The 20,718-nt window shown below is 38.8% G+C and overlaps 1 protein-coding gene across 1 annotated transcript in view; it reads left to right on the top strand.

Annotated features, from left to right (window-relative positions):
• Positions 1-20,718, top strand: part of eys (eyes shut homolog) — a 301,631-nt gene that overhangs the window by 192,409 nt on the left and 88,504 nt on the right. The window contains 8 exon segments of the mRNA XM_060888558.1: positions 469-650; positions 1,003-1,094; positions 9,418-9,568; positions 14,239-14,351; positions 15,729-15,737; positions 17,706-17,720; positions 18,116-18,139; positions 18,782-18,802. Of these exon segments, the coding sequence (XP_060744541.1) occupies positions 469-650; positions 1,003-1,094; positions 9,418-9,568; positions 14,239-14,351; positions 15,729-15,737; positions 17,706-17,720; positions 18,116-18,139; positions 18,782-18,802 (607 nt within the window).

Here is a 20,718-nt window from a genome sequence, read left to right as displayed (position 1 = left end):
AAGTGCTTGCACATTAGTTAATATATAGCAGGGTCCAACGATTGTAAGCAAATATTTAAAACAAAATATCTTTAATATCTTGAATTTTTAATATTCCAGATTCTGCTATATTTCTTCTTCACCATTCGAATGTAATCAAGCTGATGATATTGTATTACTTTGTACAAAAAAAGGTCAGATCTTCCTCATGTCTAATCTCATGTTTTAAAGCATGATTTCTGCTTACTTTGTTTGACGTTATTGTTTTTTTTGTTTTTTTTTAATAACATCTTTCAGGGTCGCATCTTAGCATTTTCAATTTCAGAATGTAATCCAATTTTCAGTTCTGATACGAGAAGCAGGAAAATTGTAGCACAATAAAATCACACAATTATATGTTGGCTATGTAGTGATTTGGTGTGTTTTACAAAAGCACAGATTTCTCCACTACTTCTCACAATTCTTTTTCATTTCTCTGGCTTTCTCTAGATATCACCTATGGGAGATATTCTGGCACTTCATTCCTGGAGTTTGAGGGCATTAATCTCAGTGCTGTGAGTAATATCACAGTAAGGTTTCAGACTCGCTCAGTGAATGGAACACTCCTGTATGTCGACCAAGGAGCTGGCTTCTTTTTTATCAAGCTCTACCTTAACAATGGAAGTTTAAAGGTAAACGTTTTATAAGTTTTGTCATTTATAATGTGTCTGTCTGATGTGTTCTGTATGGTGTGTGAGCAGAGGTTTAACTTGAGAATCGGAATTTGGGATATCATGGAAGTCAGGTTTTAATTAGGTATTCTGTATCAGAGTCTATCGTCACCATCATCATCATCATCATCATCATCATCATCACTTATTTGATCCCCTTGTTCCTGCTCCAAACGTATCCCTTCATGTAGGATTAATGAAAATTTCAGATTCAAATTAGTACTGTAAAATAATGGGGTACAATTTTTATGAGCATCTTAAAATTTATGCTTCAGTTTCTATGTGTAATTGTTCATTTGTCTTCTTTTTGCAGTATGATTTTTCATGCAGCCAAGAAGAGGAGATTCATAGCATTAATACCGAAGGACAGGTCAATGATGGCAAAGAATATGTGGTGCACATTAGGTAACATTTCCTGCCTAATTAAGCTGTTGTACACAAGGTTTCTTTTCTCCAGACATGCCTGGACATGCACGTCACCTCACACACTTAAGCTTAGGCTTACATGACTATAGACAGGATACACACTGACAGTACAGAATATATCTTGGACAGAGTATAAAGCATTCACATACACATGCATTGCAGATTAATTACCCAAGTTCTGTTACATTTGTCGTGAGTACAGGGGTACTTAAACCTTAAAGATAGTACACATGATATGAAAGCTGATAAGCTTTACATCGGGTTGTGAATTTAGTGCCCAAAACACACACTTGCATTTATCGCACAATATGCATTGTCATTGTTAAACATTGGTTCAAAAAGGTCAATGCCATTTGTTAATCACATGACCTGGCAGAGGGATCATCTAATAAATACTTACATCATTTAGCAGACACCCTTATCCAGAGTGACTTACAACTGAGGGTTAAGGGCCTTGCTCCGGGGCCCAGCAGTGGCAGCTTGGTGGACCCAGGGTTCGAACCCATAACCTTCCAATCAGTAGCCCAACACCTTAACCACTGAGCTACCACATCCCAGACTGTTACAACAGTCTGACCAATGTCTAGCTTTTCTACTAAAAACAAGGAATATACTACAGTATATGTCCCAAACTGCCTTAAGCAAAGTCTTCTAGTCCCGAGGCCTCCAGAGAAAAAGAGCGCAGAGAGGTACCATAAAGATACAACAATGCACACGCCTGAACTGGAAATAGACCCTGATACAGATTGTAAACCACTTGCATGCAGTTTGCCTCTTCTCATAACACATTTGAAATGAAATGGCTTGGTCAGGGATTTAGAAGCTGCTGGGTTTAAGGCAGCAAGGATAGGTTTGCTGTTACCAGGTTCAAAGTTTTCAATTTTCTCAGCCGACAATGAGATTTGACAAATTTCTTTGCTCAGCTTGACAGTATGCATTTTTGTACTGAACATGAAATGCAGCAGTAGAATTATTGAATAGCAGTCAGTACTGACAGACAACCACAGTGTCTATCCTTTAGTACTAATTTGCTGTGCAGCAGGACTACTATGGAAGGCTTATTGAAAAATTTACAGTAAAGCACCTGCAACAGAAGCATATAAAGAAAAGCGGCACTGCTGCTAGGAAAAGAAGCTCAGATACAGTACAGCAAGTACCATTAGTTCAGTTGGGGACGGGACAGCAGTGTGCTAAAGAGTCTTATTACCTTAAGAAAGCACTGGCTATGCCATAATCATTCGGTTTTAGAATAGAAAAGTGGGGTGCATTAAAGGAGATTTTTATCTCTTCGTATAAAACGTGGGCCGATGGGAAAAACGTCTGAAAGGAACGAAGGATTTCAATACTTCAGACGGATGTTTCCCAAGATAACTGATGCTAAGATAAAGTGTATAGAAGGCATTAAAGAATGTTGTTAAACTACAAAAAGCTGGTTAATAAATTGCTTCTGACATGCAAAAAGATGGGGTTCATCATGTCTCTAATGATTCGTTTCCTGTATCCGTGCAGTAATTCAGTCACACTGATGATATACTCATTACTAAGTAGTTTTTAAATGTGGTATATCCAGTCAAATCGAGTTTAATAACAACATACACATATGCATAAACAGTGGCTGACGGTGAGCAATGAGAGCTTTTGGCAGCTGTTCGGATCGTTCATGAGGTGCCGGTGTAATTTGACAGTGAAAAAATACACAGAGGCAGATTAATGCTTTTAAACTAAAAAGTTTTGCCTGAAGTCAATGTTTAGTGTCTTTAACTGATAGACTATGAAAGGAAATTTGCTATATCCTTACACCTTTAAATCCTAAGTTACAATCACTCATATCTATTTTTTAGATAAACTTTTAGTAAAAAAAAAAATTGTTAGCAAAAAATACAATACTGAAATCGCTACCAATGGCATCGCGTGTCCAGGAGCAAAGGGTTTTAAACTGACATACAGTAAAATGAATTAGCTCTGTACTGTATATTCTATACAGTATATGAGCATCTCCCATCACTTACACAAAATAAATGACAGATTTATAAAATGCCATTTTTAAAATAAGGATATTCTTTTTTTAAATATCGATGTACTTTTTTTTTGTATTGTATTGTTATATTAGTGTTATACAGAAAATTTATTAGACTCTCCCTTTACAAAAGCTGTAAATTGTATACGTCTATTTAGGTCATGAGAAAGTACATTGTAATTTCTGGCTAACGCAATGGATTTAACAATGTCATACTGAATATTTTAAAATGGCTCTCCATAAATCTGTCTAAATGATTGCATGTAAGTGATGGGAGATGTTTTTATATGTATATAATGTACAGAGCTAATTTTATTACTACCTGACAGTTTGAAACCCTGTCTTCCTCTTCAGAGTAGCACTTCAGGCTCAGCTGAGCATTGTCGTGTTCATTAATTTACACTCGTATTCAGGAATAAGTGACGTAGACGTGAAGTGCCATTAGTGGACTTTTCAATATTGCATATTTGCAAGTGTTTTTTTGAGTAGACTGTTTATTTATAAAAACAGATTTGACTGATTTGTCACTTCGTCTTTATCTTTCCAGATTACAATCATACTTTAAAGGTTTAGGAATATAGCAATTTTTCCCTTCATGGTCTATCAGTTAAACATGCTGCACCTTGACTCGTAGCCAACCTTTTTATTTTAAAAGCATTAATCTGCCTCTGTCTATTTTTTTCACTGTCAGGACGCATCATGTACAATCCAAACAGCTGCCAAAATCTTTCATTGCTCACGGACATCCATTTAAAGGAATAAAGAAAAATGGATAGAGAGAAGAAAAAAAAAAAAAGAAATGGTGGTGGTGTTAGGGGGGAAAAAAGTAAAATATTTGAAGCATGTATCCATCCCAAAAGAATTGTCCCACTAAGGGCTTGTCTGAGCTGCCGGACACCTCGGACCGCCCCCCTAGAGCACCAAGGTCCTCTCTGTCGTTGGCCTTTTTTAATACATCACTCCGCCAGGAACGATTCTTTTTATATGTAACAGAGGTCTACAGGGACTGACAGGCTCAAGGACTAGCAGGGCCTGCTGCCCTCTGGCAAGGTGCCAAGCCGCCAATGTCGAGCAGAACACAGTTACAGGCTTAGCAAACCATGCTGCTACCATTTTTTTTTTTTTTTTTTTTTTTTTTTTGGAGTCCTTACTCCTTTTTTTAGTGAGTGGGCTATCTTGAGACATGAACTTCTGGGCCCAAAGCATCTGCGAGCAGCTACCCTCCTGCTGCACATGGTAAGCTTGGAATCTGCTCTAAGATAATTATCTTTTTCCGCTGTTATCGGGAGGGCAGAACTAGCTTTGGGAATCTCCCAGGTTTCTAAAATGAAGGAAGGAAGGAAGGAAGGAAGGAAGGAGTCTGAGAAGGGATGACATAGCTGTCTTTGTTTTATCATGTGCTGTTAATAGCCTGTCAGTGCCTTGACATTATCAGACATTATTTGATATAGCTATTATAACACAGTTTATTAGGTGTGTCCTTTAACCATGTTTCATATACGGTACACGAGTGCCCTATGGGAGTACCTCTATGTGAAACACTGGTGTCAGGTTTTCGGAATGAAAATGTGTGTGTGTGTGTGTGTGCGTGTGCGTGTGTGTGTGTGTGTGTGTGTGTGTGTTTTCTCCTCTGTGGGTTTTTCTTTTTAATAGAAAGTCCGCTTTTCCATTCTAATGTGCACATGCTTCCATTCTCATACATGCTCTCAGGCATAAATGCAGGCAAGATTCCAATGCAAATGTTCAGATCATCCAATCTGTCTAAGTACACAAAACAATAGCCTTAATTAAAAAGATGAAACTACATCTTTAATTAGATTTTCACTCTGGCTGGCACAGGGTGAAAATCTAATTCATCGGTTTTATGCGGTAATTCAATAGAAACAATGGAATAAATCTGAAATATTTAAATAGACTCTGTCTTACTGTCAAGCAAAATGAAATCATTCCTTAATGACTTATCAAGTCCATTTTTAATTTGAGATTAAACATTGTAAGACATTACAAATAAATAATATGTGTTTTTAATAACCAATACACAGGGTTTGCATTTATTAGTAAATAATAATTTCTACTCTTCTGAAAGAGATATTCACAAAAAAATGTTGTTGTGACTATTTTTATTGTGTAATCAGGAAAATGTTGTTCACAATGCAGATTCTGTCAAAACTCATGTCATAACAACATGTTGAGAAATTCCTCTGTAATAAGCGTTTTTATTTTTTTACAATTAAACGTCTTTGAATCATGTTTGGGGGGCACGGTGGCTTAGTGGTTAGTACGTTCGCCTCACACCTCCAAGGTTGGGGGTTCGATTCCTGCCTCCGCCTTGTGTGTGGAGTTTGCATGTTCTCCCCGTGCCTCAGGGGTTTCCTCTGGGTACTCCGGTTTCCTCCCCCGGTCCAAAGACATGCATGGTAGGTTGATTGGCATCTCTGGAAAATTGTCCGTAGTGTGTGATTGTGTGAGTGAATAAGAGTGTGTGTGTGTGCCCTGCGATGGGTTGGCACTCCGTCCAGGGTGTATCCTGCCTTGATGCCCAATGACAGGCACAGATAGGCACAGGCTCCCCGTGACCCGAGGTAGTTCGGATAAGCGGTAGAAGATGAGTGAGTGAGAGTGAGTGAATCATGTTTATAAAGTTTTTAACATAAACCGGAATGTATGTAACTTTGCCACATAAGCGAAGTGTAATGTTGTAATGCATGATTGTCCATAGTGGGTGGAGCGAAGGCCTTCTTAAACATGCTAACTTTTAGACAGTCCTATTATTGTAAGTGGACAGAAACAGTGAAATAAACACTTTTGACATTTTGGGTTTTGACATTTCACTACCGCAGTTTACATGTAGCCAGTTTTGTTCCCAAGTGGACCGTGGAAATGTTGTGTCTTTCCTTGTGTCTCATTATCAGAGACAAAGCATTCAAATATTTTTTGTTTTGCTTTCTGGCAAGCTGTTCATCGCTCTGTAATAACCCACCTAGGACACCAGAACACCAGAACACTGCATGGTAGAAAACGTTGTTCATCAATTTTAGTTCAGCGTTAAAAGCCAATGGCCCCAGTGAGTTACTTTCCTCACAAGCCACTCACCTCTACATAACTGCATGTTTAAATTCCTTACTAATGCTTATGCACCACCAATATCATGCCCCATAAACCAGGATACGGCTCATTGAACGTGTCTAGCTTTATTAGACATTCAGCTTACACAATACATACAATACCACCGAGTGTTATATGTGTGACGTATATGCAAGATATTTTTGCTTTTTACAGCACATTCAAGTGTTCATTACCGTTCTGGTTTAGATTAATAATTCGATTTCAAAATGTTTTTTATGTACAATGAAAGAACGTTAAATGATTGCTGCGACTCTTGTGTGCTATACCGCTAGGTGAAGGGCCGTGTTAAAAGTACAGCACTCCAGATAAGAGTGCAAAGCTTTTTATCCATTTAGCTTGAGCTCTGCTCTTCTAAATCACTCCTCTGCTATGTAACATTCAGTCACCTCCAGAAGTATCGATGCCCTTGATAAAGATGGGTCGAAAATAAGGTCGGGGGAAAAAAAAAACAAACGAATATAACATGGAAAATATGAGAAAAATCTAGTTTTGTATTTGAGAAAATAAAAAAATCCTTATCAAATACATAAAAAAAAATATAATAATAATAATTCATGGGTCATAATTATTGGCACCCCTGTATTTGAGCACTGTGTGTAACTTTTTCAATATTTCCAACATAAAAGCAACGAGTCTTCATTTTGCTTCAGCACACTCCACAGGTATTCAAAGGGGGTTAGGACAGTAGTCAGGGATGATTTTGGTGGCTCAACCATTTTTATCTGGATTTGGACATATATTTTGATCATTGTCCTGTTGAAAATTCCAGCCATAACCCAGTTCTCTACCCTCTTGATAAATGCAGCCAGATTTTCATAAAACAAAAGAAATCTTCTTCTACTGATGCCTTGTGCCACAAATAAACTGCTTTTATCTCATCTGCTGATAGAACATAGCTCTGGTTGATGTTCCAGTATAGTCCATGTGCTTACATGACAGAATAAATTAATAGGCTGCAGTTTGGTACTTTGTCATTGTATTACTGTGAAATTGTAAACTTTGTATGACCCCAAAAATGCTTCCACCTCTTGCAAATTTCCAACCATGATCCTTCAATAATTTTTTGCCTTTCCAATCATCTTTCTGACTGCATGTGGGGAATGATATACTGTACAATCATCTCCAGACAGGTTTATTACAGCTCAGGTTGTTTTAAGCTTCCTAATTATTGCTGTCACAGTGAATTTCAGGTACTTAGCCATTTTAAACCCATTGGCTGATTCATAAAGGTCAACACACTTTTGTTGTCTCAGTTAATTTATGTATTCTCTAATCATCCCCATGGTGATGAACGATAAACGGAATGATGTCCCTGTGCCACCTTATATTTCTAATTGAGTGAAAATTGAAGCATATATATTCTGATCAGCCACTGACGGCTGAAGTGAGTAACATTGCTTATCTATTGATAATGACACCTGTCAAGGAGAGGGATTTATTTGGCAGCAAGTGGACAATCAGTTTGTAAAGTTGATGCGTAGGAACAATGTGCATAAGGATCTGATTGACTTTGACAAGGGCCAAATGGTGATGGCTAGTGACTGTGTGGAGTGTTTCCGGTATGCAGTAATACGTATCTACCGATCGTGGTCAAGGGAAAGACAAGGTTAAAGAAAAAGGGTCATGATTTGACCTAAAATTTCCCGAGTTCTCAATCTCATTGAGCATCTGTGGGATGTGCTGAACAAATAAGTCTGATCTGTGGAACCCCCACCTCAACCCAGTTTACAAGACTTGAAGGATCTGCTGCTAACTTCTTGGTGCCAGATACCGAAATAAACATTAGAGGTCTTGTGAAGTCAATGCGTCAAACGGTCAGAGCTATTTTGGTGGCACAAAGGAGACCAACACAAATTTAGGCAGGTGTTTGTTTTTTTTCTGTATATTCCACAAAAAACATTCAATTCGATTCAAATTTATTTGTATAGAGCTTTTAACAATGGTCATATTTACACTTATTTGTATTTATCCCCAATGACCAAGCCTGAGGCGACTATGGCAAGGAAACCTCCCTTAGTTAGAAGAGGAAGAACCTTGAGAGGAACCAGATTCAAAAGGGAACCTCATCCTCATTTGGGTGACACTGGAGGGTGTGATTATAAGGGGGGGGACGGTATAGAAGCCTTTATTATCGCCACATATACTTTACAGCACAGTGGAATTCTTTTCTTCTCACATCCCAACTGTGGAGGTTGGGGTCGGAGTGCAGGGACAGCTATGATACAGCACCCCTGAAGCAGGGAAGGTTGAGGGCCTTGCTCAAGGGCCAAACAGTGGCAGCTTGGCAGTACTGGGGCTTGAACACTGATCCTCCAATCAACAACCCAGAGCCTTAAACACTTGAGCCACCACTGCCCCGTATATAAATATACAGTCCGACAATTGTGTATTAATGAGGAGGTTGTTGCCCTCAAAGACCACATGGAGTTGGCATCTGCTCTTAATATTAATACTTCATGAAGCAGAGTCCAAATGGAGCTGGTAAATCTCTAGATGTCTCAGGACCCTCACAGGGTTGGCCTTCACGAAGGTCCGAAATCTTCATGACACAGAACACAACTGGCACAGACATAAAAAAAACATGATTTTTGATTTCAAAAAAAAAATAAAATAAAATAAATTATATATAGAAAGATATATTTTTATTTTATATGATTTATATGACTCCTACAAAAAAAACTAAAGAATAAATCAAGTGTAAAGGGAAGAAGTAAGAGCTTTAGAGTCATAACTCTGTGCTAAAATTTGACATACCATGTCTAATAGAAAATAATGAATACTGAATTCATTGTGTATCTTGCTTTACCTTCAAAGCACTCCTTTTTTCTTCTGTATCCATGGAAACAATGCTTATCATATTCTCCACAAACTGTTTTTGGTGTGAATATTAAAAAGAGCTAAAACATAACCATAAAATGCAAATTACTGTGGATCGCTTGGCTTTAATAATAATTGTTGTTTCCTAAGGCAAAGAAAAAAAAAAATATTCTTAACATAAAGAGAAGATTGTTATATTTTTGCTGCAAAGTGAACTAGATATAATGAATTCAGCATATTTACTACCACTGAGCAAAGAGATAAACATGATCCTAAGCTTTAAATATCCTAAAATCATTTTAACTGCCTGCATGCAGTTAATATAATGCTTTTCTTCCACAGACAGTATCTTGCTCCGTGTGAAGCAGAGGTGGCTGTGTCTGGCTTTCAACATGCTCAAAGCAATCCAATCAATTACTGGTCAGGAGTAACTTTACATACAACTGGCCACGCTTTTGTCGGAGGTCTGCCTCTCACTTACTCTTCATATAAGGTAAGATTATTCCAGCTACTGGATTGCATCGGCTTTTTTGTGTTAATGCAATCGCTTCTGTTTGTTCTGGGTGAAAGCCAGGTGGTGTATATATATATTCATGTAAGATGCAATTGTATAGTGCATACGTACTGTATCACCATGCCGGTACAAACTGTTCGAGTAGCATAAGGAAAATTAATCACAAAGACAATGAGTAAACAAAAGAACAAGGATGTTGGAGAAATTCAAGACATGGTCTGTGTAGTTTCATACTGTCTGTATAGAATGTTACCCTGCGCTGCTGAATCTCGTGAGATTTATGTAAGTTGACTGGAATCATTAATAGTTACCATAGAAACAAACTCCTCGCTCTGGCTGCAGGGCGCAAGTAGCATGAAACATAATTTTTGCACAACTTGACACACAAAGAAAAGCTTAATTCTAGAGGTAGGTCAGACCGCTGTTAAATATGTAACACAACGAATAAGGTAAACAATCTAAGAAATTAAATCGGATTGGAAATCAGTGTTAAGGCTTGTAGGTTGAATGGAGCCTAATTACTCCAAATAAGCAGGCTGGGCTTGAGCAAGGACAATAATGGGTGATAAACAACAAAGGGCTTGGAACTGGAGAAGTTGTGAGAAGTTCCCAGGATTTCCTGACAAACACACTTGACAGCAGCAATCCACAATTTTAGTATTGTAGAACACACAGATGGACTCAGTGTGAAGGAATGAAGCGAGGTAAGAAGTGGTTGGTCATCATTAAAGGTCATCATCTGGTTCTTGGATATGAACCAGGAATTGAAGCTACTCCAGTGTACAAATATGAACGGGAAGTTTTTACACATATCAATACACTACATAGCTAAAAGTAAGCGGGCGCCTGACTATCATACTAATATTCCGACACCCTGGGCATCCGTTCCCTCTTTTTGTGCCAATAACAGCTTCCAGTCTTCAGGAAATGCTTTCCACTAGATTTTCTCATTCAGTCATCAGAGCATTAGGAAGGTCGGTCACCGATGCTGGTTGAGAAGTCCTGGTGTGATGTCAGTGTTCCATTTCATCCCAAAGATGTTCAGTGACATTGCAGTCAGTGCTCTGTGCAGGAACACTCACTTTCTTCCACTCCAGCCTTTGCAAACCCTGTCTTAATGGGCCTCACTTTTTGCACACAGGCATTGCCATGCTGGAAGATTTAATGTTAAATCATACAAAGACATTCTAGACAGTTCTGTGCTTCTACGTAACTTCATAGCAACAGTCAAGTCATGAAGCTTTTATTGTCATTTAAAACCATATATAAGCTTTTTGAATTGACCTGACTGTTGCTATGAAGTTAGAAGCACAGAACTGTCTTTGTATGCTACATTAAATTTTGAACAGAAGACCCACAAATGGGTATCACTGTCAAGTGTTCACATACTTTAGGCCAGTGGTCCCCAACCTTTTTTTTCACCGCAGACCGGTCAATGTTTGATAATTTTACCGCGGCCCGCTGGGGGTGGGGGGTGGCGGCTATACAATTAAATTAAAATTAATCATTTTAATTTAATTGTATTTAAACATGCCTTTTTAACTCACTACAGCGCTAAATCAATGAGAACCCTGAGCTTGTTTCTTTGCAACGAGACGGTTCCATCTGGGGTAATAGGAGACAATGACAAGCGAAGTGTGTTGCTTATGTCCAGTTTATTCCGTTGTTTTGTTTTGGTTGCAGTCACTGCAGAAAACCCCGCTTCACACAGATAGGATGTCGGAAATGGCAATAGGGATTTAAGTGCTCAGGGTATTCCGCCATGACTTTAATCCAGAACACCGGCAGAGTTTCTAACTTTCTAACGACGTCAGTTTCGTACTCATTTTTGCTAATTTGTGGGTTAAATTTGAGCAAACACAATATACACGTACACCAAGCACTGTTAAACATGAGAAAGTACCGGTGAACAGAGAGAAGAGCGATACACACCTTCTCTCCACCAAAGCTACAACGCCACTGCCGCTTGCAGCTGCTCAGCTCCAGACGTCACCTAAACCCGGCCCGATATCACGATATTTTGCGCATGCGCGGTATTGGTGCGGCTTTAGGTGACGTCTCTCAGCTCCCGGTTAACCTCTCGTCCATGGAAAGTCGCACAAACCCGAGAGAAATACACCACAGTACATAAAATGGAAATAATTTAATGTTCCTTGGGCGGCCCGGTACCATTTGGTCCGGGGGTTGGGGACCACTGCTTTAGGCTATATACAGTACGTAGTTTACCTTCTGTTATTCTAAATGGTGGCTTTGCCACAAGTAGTGGCAGGGAAATATTCTCTCAGATACCTCCAAGAACTCTCCTGGGCATTAGTCAGTGTCCAAAGTAGTCCAGCTGCCTTGATCCATTGGTACCTTTGAGGCATGCTACTGTACAAAACAGCTTGTATCACCAGATCATAGATCCCAAAGCTCACTAGGGATAATAGATATTTTCTACACACAATGTGCTACACTTGCATTTGATCAAAAATCAGCCAGATGAAAGAATCTCAGAGGGCATTGTGCCTATGTAAATATAGAGGGGTAGAGGGGTTCTACACAACTTTTTCTATAATCCTGGCATTCCTGGATATGTGGCAGTGGGCAAAATGCAAAACTATAATCTTTGGGGCAAAGAATGTGGGTTTGTTGCTGCAAGAATTAGACACAGGGCCATGTAACAGTTGCTATTTTATTTATGGAGGAACTCTCAATAGAGTCCAAGGCCATTGAGTGTGGGCACAATGAGCACATCTCATTCTCACATACTACTGAGAAATATGGAAAAAATTGAGACAGGGGAGATCGTGCTGGATGTGTTCTCACAATACCTTTCAGATTATATACAGTAGTTTTAAAAAAAAAAAGTTTTGTTTTATTCAGTAACATTTAATTTACTCCTGCATGTAATCTCTTGAGATGTAATTGTACATATAAAATGGATATGAAATGTTTACATACCCCTGTGAAACCAAGTAAAATCATAAATCATGTCAGAACATTTTCTACCCTCACGGTGAAATAAAAAATGCATTAAAGGTGAAAAACAAGTTTTTAGAGAACATAAAAAAACTTGTTGCATAAGTGTGTACACTTCATAAACTAATTTATTGAAGCCGCTCTGGATTATATTACAAATGTTCTTTTGGTATAAGAGTCAGTTAACATGGCACATCTTGAATTGCCAGTATTTTCTCACTCCTTCTTGTATCTCTCTTTTTAAATTCTAGATACCTCAGATTGTAAGAGTATCTCCTGTGCACAGCATTTGCAGCATTTCTAAAACCATTCAGGTCTGGGCTCTGGCTCTGGGTCATTCAAAAACATTGAATGTTTTGATCTTCTTTTTGTTAAGCTATTCCTTTGTTGATTTGGATGAATACTTGGGGTCACTGTTATGCTGAAAGGTGAAATTCCTTTTCATCTTCAGCTTGCTTGCAGACACCTGAAAGTTTTGCACTAAAATCATTTGGTATTTGTAGCTATTTATGATTCCTCCACATTGATAAAAGCCTGGGTTCTAGCTGTAGAAAAGCAGCTCTAAGACATGATGCTGCCACCCCATGATGCAACCACGGGTATGGTGTACTTCTGGTCGTGTACTTTTTTGCACTAAATGTACTGTACCAAAGTACATCATCAGACTGTCAGTACATTTTGCCCTATGGTTTGGGGTGATTTTGTTGAGCTTTGTCTTGTCTTATTATACATTTTGGATGGGCATCCTGTTCCTGGTGCTATCGCTGTGGTGATGGACGTTACGGTGTTCCGTGGTACGTCTAATTTATTGGAAAGTATAAAACTAAGAAGATTTGAAGATTCTACAGAAACAACCGATCTTTATTTGAGGTTAATTAGAATTACATGAATGACTAATACATTAAAATTACATGTACATGAGACTGAATGGGATGGGTTCAGTCTGAGCACAGCCACATCCCCAATTATAAAAGAGAGCTTCAATACACTTATTTTTACACACATTGAGGGTTATCTTTACAGGTGTGTTATCTATATCCATTGTACATGTAAATGGTAAGTAATTTCAAATATTTTTAGAGATTTGTTCAGAATAAATTATATATATATATGTCAGGCGGAATCCTCGTATCTCCAAAACCATTACTTTTCAGGAAATTTAAAAAAAAAACGAGCACCAGAACTAGCGGGGGTCAAGATTTTTTTTTCTTTGAGCCCAGTGTTTTGAAGACATTTACCTCAGAAGACGTGTTGATTCGTTGCGACTCTTCTTGAGGAGAAATATGCCGTGAAGCTCTCCCGCGTAGTGAGGAAGAGGTGGACAGTTGAAGTGTCCAATGGAGTTAAGAGATTTGCGCTCAAGCTATTTTCAAGACTTTAGATTGGTTAATAAATTGTAAAAATAACAGACCCACGTGGGGACTGACCAATAGCATCGATATGTGAAAAAAATATGAAATTGACCAAATTTGGACATACGAGGTTTCCGCCCGACAGCGACGATATATATATATATATATACAATATTATAATGTGCCCAACATGGCTTAACATTCACAGTGCCACATATTCACTGAATTATTGGTTAAATTGCTTCAGGCATTCGCTTATTCGCGTTGTTGCTTTCTTGTAAAAAAAAAAAAAAAAAAGAAAAAAGAAAAATTGTCTTCTTTCCTCTGTTCCTTTAGGGAGCTGAGACTTTATACAACTACACTGGATGTATTGAAATAATTGAAATTAATAAGCTCAGAGGATTTCACACTTCCAATGCCATTGCTGGGAACAACATTGAAAACTGCAAGTAAGGATTCATTTAATTAGGGGTTTGAATCTCTCTCTCTCTCTCTCTCTCTCTCTCTCTCTCTCTCTCTCTCTTTCTCTCTCTCTCTCTCTCTCTCTCTCTCTCTCTCTCTCTCTCTCTCTTATGGGGATTTGTTTTTCTCTAGCACTTTCTTTTGCTCACGGACATGTGCTCTTGTCAACTCATGCATATCAGCAGTCATTTAAATACACTGGGTGCTATGGAAACTAATCAGATCAGATAGCCCATGCTTGTGTCAGTTTCTTTGATGGATTTCAAAATGGTGTCATGTAGAATGTTAATGTTTAATATGATTTTTTAACGGAGCAACAGAAAATGGAGTAAAATCTGAAACCATTTCAGTCCTTGCTGTGGTCTTGTTTTGTGCTGAGATTAAAAAAGTGTTGATAGGTTATGTTTTAAACACTGTATACATGCACAAGCACACACACACACACACAAGCACACACATATTTCATGGATGTTGCTCCTAATCTCCTGGGATTTTTTTATTCACTACAGTACAGTATATAGATTTTACAAAGAATGGTGTGACAAACATCTAATAAGCAGCAATTCAGTGGACAGAAACACATGGGAGCGGTTGGAGGAGAACAGCCACACTGGTTTAAGGTGACAGAAGGTCTCAAATAGCTTTAAAAAAAATACTCTTACAATATTCTATCCTCATACAACCATGGTGAGCAGAAAATCACCTCAGAAAGCAAATCATGCTGAACCTTAAAGCAAATAATCTAGACAGCAAAAGACTCCATCAGGTTCCACTCATTTCAGACACGGAGCAAATCTCTCTCTCTCTCATTTTCTACCGCTTATCCAAACTATCTCGGGTCACGGGGAGCCTGTGCCTATCTCAGGCATCATCCGGCATCAAGGCAGGATACACCCTGGACGGAGTGCCAACCCATCGCAGGGCACACACACACACTCTCATTCACTCACGCAATCACACACTACGGACAATTTTCCAGAGATGCCAATCAACCTACCATGCATGTCTTTGGACCGGGGGAGGAAACCGGAGTACCCGGAGGAAACCCCCGAGGCACGGGGAGAACATGCAAACTCCACACACACAAGGCGGAGGCGGGAATCGAACCCCCAACCCTGGAGGTGTGAGGCGAACGTGCTAACCACTAAGCCACCGTGCCCCCCGGAGCAAATCTAAAGCTGTAAAATAATTCTCCTAATAATGTGTTAGAAAATATTACACACTATATCAACTACGGTTGAAATATTCTGGACTACTTTAACTGATGTTTAATGCATATTGCAAGGTACTGGGTTGAAGTGGTTGTATTAGCATACATTAAACTGTAATTAAAATTATCATACACAGGCCAATACCACTTAAAGGTCTTCATGGTTCAATTACTATCATGCATATTCATTATTCTAGGCAGAAAATTGTTCTTTTATCTTAATTTTCTGTCTTATTTGACTGAAGAAGATATAATTATATTCTCTCCGAGTGCTTTGTGTGGATATTTATGCTGAACAGCTAAATTGTACAATATTACACTTTTTTGGATACTTACCTTGGACTCATATTTGGCACAAATAGTATTACTGTAAATCTTGGCTATATTTTGGTTATAGTACATTATGCTTTTATTGCTACATCTCATCCCTTAAAACAGCATACATTACAAGTCTGAAAAGAAATGCAACTGAAATACTTGCTTATGGCAGGCTGCAAGCCTTCGTGCCTCATAAACCTCCAGTGTTATGTTTCCAGAACACTCCAACTGTAGCTAACAGCTCGAAGGATGAAATAGGCTGATAAATTGTTTCAGTTCAGATGCCTTACAGCCAAGTCGAAAACGTGAGGTGTGAAGTGTTTTCCTGATTATTTAATCACTTTTCCAGCCTTTGTGACACAAGCAAGTGATGTAAGTGATTAGTAGCAGTTAGATGATGCACAGAACTGTAGCATACAGTACATGCAGCAGCACTATCGTGTTTCTGCAAAGGATCTTGGATTAAGTGAAAGAACATTAAGGGAAAGTATAGGCCATGTTGATGTAATGGAGTTGTAAGTTTTATGTATGCATGTTGCTTAAGCGGTCAAGGACAAGAAACCCACAAACATAAACAGGGGCTCATACTAATGTGATCGATTCTGAGTTCACTGTCCTGATATCATTTTTTATTATTTCTTTGCCCTTAAATGTCCATGTGTTTGGTATACAGTATTTTCCTGTTCTGATTAAAGCTTGTTGATGATAAGTGCTGAAAACACTCTTGGGTCATGATTTAATTTTTAAAATGGAGGTTTGTCATGTGGGGACACGGTGGCTTAGTGGTTAGCACGTTCACCTCACATCTCCAAGGTTGGGGGTTCGATTCCCGCCACCGCCTTGTGTGTGTGGAGTTTGCATGTTCTCCCTGTGCCTCGGGGGTTTCCTCTGGGTACTCCGGTTTCCTCCCCCGGTCCAAAGACATGCATGGTAGGTTGATTGGCATCTCTGGAAAATTGTCTGTAGTGTGTGAGTGAATGAGAGTGTCTGTGTGCCCTGCGATGGGTTGGCCGCCCGTCCAGGTTGTATCCTGCCTTGATGCCCGATGACGCCTGAGATAGGCACAGGCTCCCCGTGACCCGAGGTAGTTCGGATAAGCAGTAGAAGATGAGTGAGTGAGGGTTTGTCATGTTGGTGTTGTGTGAAATGTATTAAAATATTAGTGTATATGGGGAGGATTTACACACAGTACAGTGGTATTAAAATACACTGAGATACAGGATTCCCAATCATACTATAACATGATAAATGTTATTTATCTTTCCATGACTGTGTGACAGGACAAAACGAGCTCCTCTGGTTCTATTAAGCAGTACAAATACTATTTCATTTGTACCGGTTTTTAGACATCCTCAAATTCAACACACTCTCACACATTTCGCTGTGAAATCCTGCTATTGCAACATTCTTACAGCACAGAAAGAGTGTTAATAATATATAAGACACATGAAAGTAACTACAGTCACCAGTCACTTTATTAGGAGCACCTTTACACCTCATCATTTATACAGCTATCCAAACAATCTGCCGAACGTACGGCAGTGTATGTTCACTTCGAACATCAGAATGGGCAAACATGGGATCTCTGTGACTTTAACCATGGCACGGTTGCTTTGAGTCTTTCAGAAATTGAAGCAGACAGCAGTCGCACAACACAGTATCTAGAGTTAACACAGAATGGTGTGAAAAAACAAACAAAAAAATATATCCTGTGTGTGGAGGGTCTGCAGGTTGAAACACCTGTTTGATGAAAAAGATCAGAGGTGATTGCACATGAGACAAGGGCTAAATTAATGCTGGCTGTAATAGAAAGGTGTCAGAACACATAGTGCATCACAGCTTGCTGTGTATGGGGCTGTGTACCCACATACCAGTCAGAGTGCCCATGCTGACCCCTCTCCGCATGTGAGCATCAGAAATGGGCCATGGAGCAATAGATGAAGGTGCCCTGGTCTGGTGAATTACAGGATTTTTATATATACTGTATATATCATGTGGATGGTCAGGCATATGTGTGTCCTTACCTGGGAACGAGATGCACTATGGGAAGAAGGCAAGCCAGTAGATGCAGTGTAATGTTCTGGGCGATCTTCTGCTTTGAACGCTCAAGTCCTGGCATTCATGTGGATGTTATTTTGACACGTATCACCTACCTCAACATTGTTACAGACCATGTACACCCCTGGTGGCTTAGTGGTTAGCACGTTCGCCTCACACCTCCAGGGTCGGGGTTCGATTCCCGCCTCCGCCTTGTGTGTGTGTGGAGTTTGCATGTACTCCCCGTGCCTCGGGGTTTCCTCCGGGTACTCCGGTTTCTTCCCCCGGTCCAAAGACATGCATGGTAGGTTGATTGGCATCTCTGGAAAATTGTCCGTAGTGTGTGATTGCGTGAGTGAATGAGAGTGTGTGTGTGTGTGTGTGCCCTGCGATGGGTTGGCACTCCGTCCAGGGTGTATCCTGCCTTGATGCCCGATGACGCCTGAGATAGGCACAGGCTCCCCGTGACCCGAGGTAGTTCGGATAAGCGGTAGAAAAGAAAAGCTGTTTTGGAAAAACGTATCTCTTTTCCTCGGCATTTCTATAGTTTTCCTTTTCATTCTCTTCTTACTGTTTCTAATTGTTCTATTATTGCTTGTTTTAGTGCTTCAGTGTGTATTTTTGCATTGTTCAATTCTATTTCGCTTTTTATTATTTCTCCTGTCTTAATATCATTTTTATTCTTATTTTTCTATGTATTTTTTTTTTTATTATTATTATTTATTAACACCTGTTATTGTACAGCACTTTGGTCAGTCCTGTGGCTGTTTTAAATGTGCTTTATAAATAAAGTGAACTGAACTGAACTGAACTTGGAAGCACAAAAGAGACCTCCAAAATATTGCTGATCAGTGTATTTACCCCATTTGATATGTTTTTTTATTTCCATTTATTTTTTATATATTTATTTTTTATTTTTTCTGTTAAAAGCATGTTAAATATTGGAAGAAACCCAACAGTTTCTAACAATAGCCTGAATCCCTTAGGCCCATTTCATGTTCATGGTGTTAGTTTCCTCTGACATAAATTAAAATGAGTTTCTAGCTGTTTTTTTCCCTGTTTGTTTTATACACACACATATGACTACGTTACAGAAAATGGTTAAATATTAACATAACGGTAATACCAAAATGGTAACATATTCAACCTGCAGACTTTCTTTTTCTTCATAACAGGCTTTCAAAAAGGATGTAGCTGATTTAACCCTTGTATGGTGTACGTATTTTTGTCACTCAGCCATCGTCCCTGGGTCTGGTGGACCCGCTGCATTTTTGGGTTTTTAATTCAACATAATCAAATATTTTATGTTAAAATACTCTACAGATGTTTACTTCACCCCAATTACAAACAATATAACGTAGCTCTCAGGCAGAATCCTCGTATCTCCAAAACCGTTATTTTTCAGGAAATTAAAAAAACGTCGTACCTTATCTGCAGTGCACAGGGTTTAGTCCGCGTTACAGTGGATTGTCTTGCGCTAAATTCCTGTCCTCAGACGAGCACCAGAACTAGCGGGGGTCAAGATTTTTTTTTTCTTTGAGCCCAGTGTTTTGAAGACATTTACCTCAGAAGACGTGTTGATTCGTTGCGACTCTTCTTGAGGAGAAATATGCCGTGAAGCTCTCCCGCGGAGTGAGGAAGAGGTGGACAGTTGAAGTGTCCAATGGAGTTATGAGATTTGCGCTCAAGCTATTTTCAAGACTTTAGATTGGTTAATAACTTGTAAAAATAACAGACCCACGTGGGGACTGACCAATAGCATCGATATGTGAAAAATATGAAATTGACCAAATTTGGACATATGAGGTTTCCGCCCGACAGTGACGATAAACAGCATGTATGGTTAATATTTGCCCTTTACCTTTATTACATCACATTTTTTAATTAAAGTGTTACTCGTTTTTTGTTGTTGTTTAATAACATATAATGAAAAAAAAGAAAATCAAATTTAATCAAGTTATGAGTGGGAAAAAAAATCAACAAATTTACAAGGAAGCAAAGTTTTCCAAAACTATTGATGTTTATGAATATGGGTCCCAAAGACCCGAACAACATAAAAGGGTTAAAAATATTCATGGCAAGGATACCTCAGGACCAGGACAGAGAAACAGTGACATAACCTGCAATACATATATACTGTGTTTTTAAAAGAAAATAGTTTAAAAAAACGTGAACAAATTTGATCGAGACGAAGGAAAACAAACTGTTGAAACTGGCCTGTTTGCTCATCCAACTGAGTTTTTATTCTACAGTACATAGTTCTTATCCTCATCAGTTTGCAAAATGAAGTGAGACTTGTAACAACATGATTGGTACAAGATTAAAATGATTACAGAACTAGTAGTGTACTGTACAAGAAGCCATGAAACTCCTTTACTATTTAAAGAAATTTACGCAATTAAACTGAGGTAGTGTCACAATTTTCTATTCATTAAAGAATGTCTCTTTTTTCCCCCCATGTATAATTATGTCTCATTTTATATATCGGGATCCGCTGTTATGTTAATGTAAGTAAATAAGACAACAAAATGTAGCTTTTCATGTGGTTCAGAAATAATGCATCAGCCCTCTGTCAGATTTTTTCATTTCAGAAAATGTCCCTCTGAATGTTACCGCTGACTGTTTGAAAGTGTCTAATTGCTCCATATTGTGTCATTTTCAAACCTGTAAATGTTCTGACAGGAAAGAAATGCATATACAAACCAAAATGCATTATTGTTGTTTTATGGGACAATTAGACACACGTTTGCTAAGTGCAGTGCAGAATTGCACCTCAATGAATAGTTGGA

The sequence above is a fragment of the Tachysurus vachellii genome, chromosome 2, assembly GCF_030014155.1.
Source record: "Tachysurus vachellii isolate PV-2020 chromosome 2, HZAU_Pvac_v1, whole genome shotgun sequence".
NCBI classification, from domain to species: Eukaryota; Metazoa; Chordata; class Actinopteri; order Siluriformes; family Bagridae; genus Tachysurus; species Tachysurus vachellii.
Note: the sequence above shows the minus strand (reverse complement) of the source record. Positions and strands in the feature narration are given on the sequence as shown.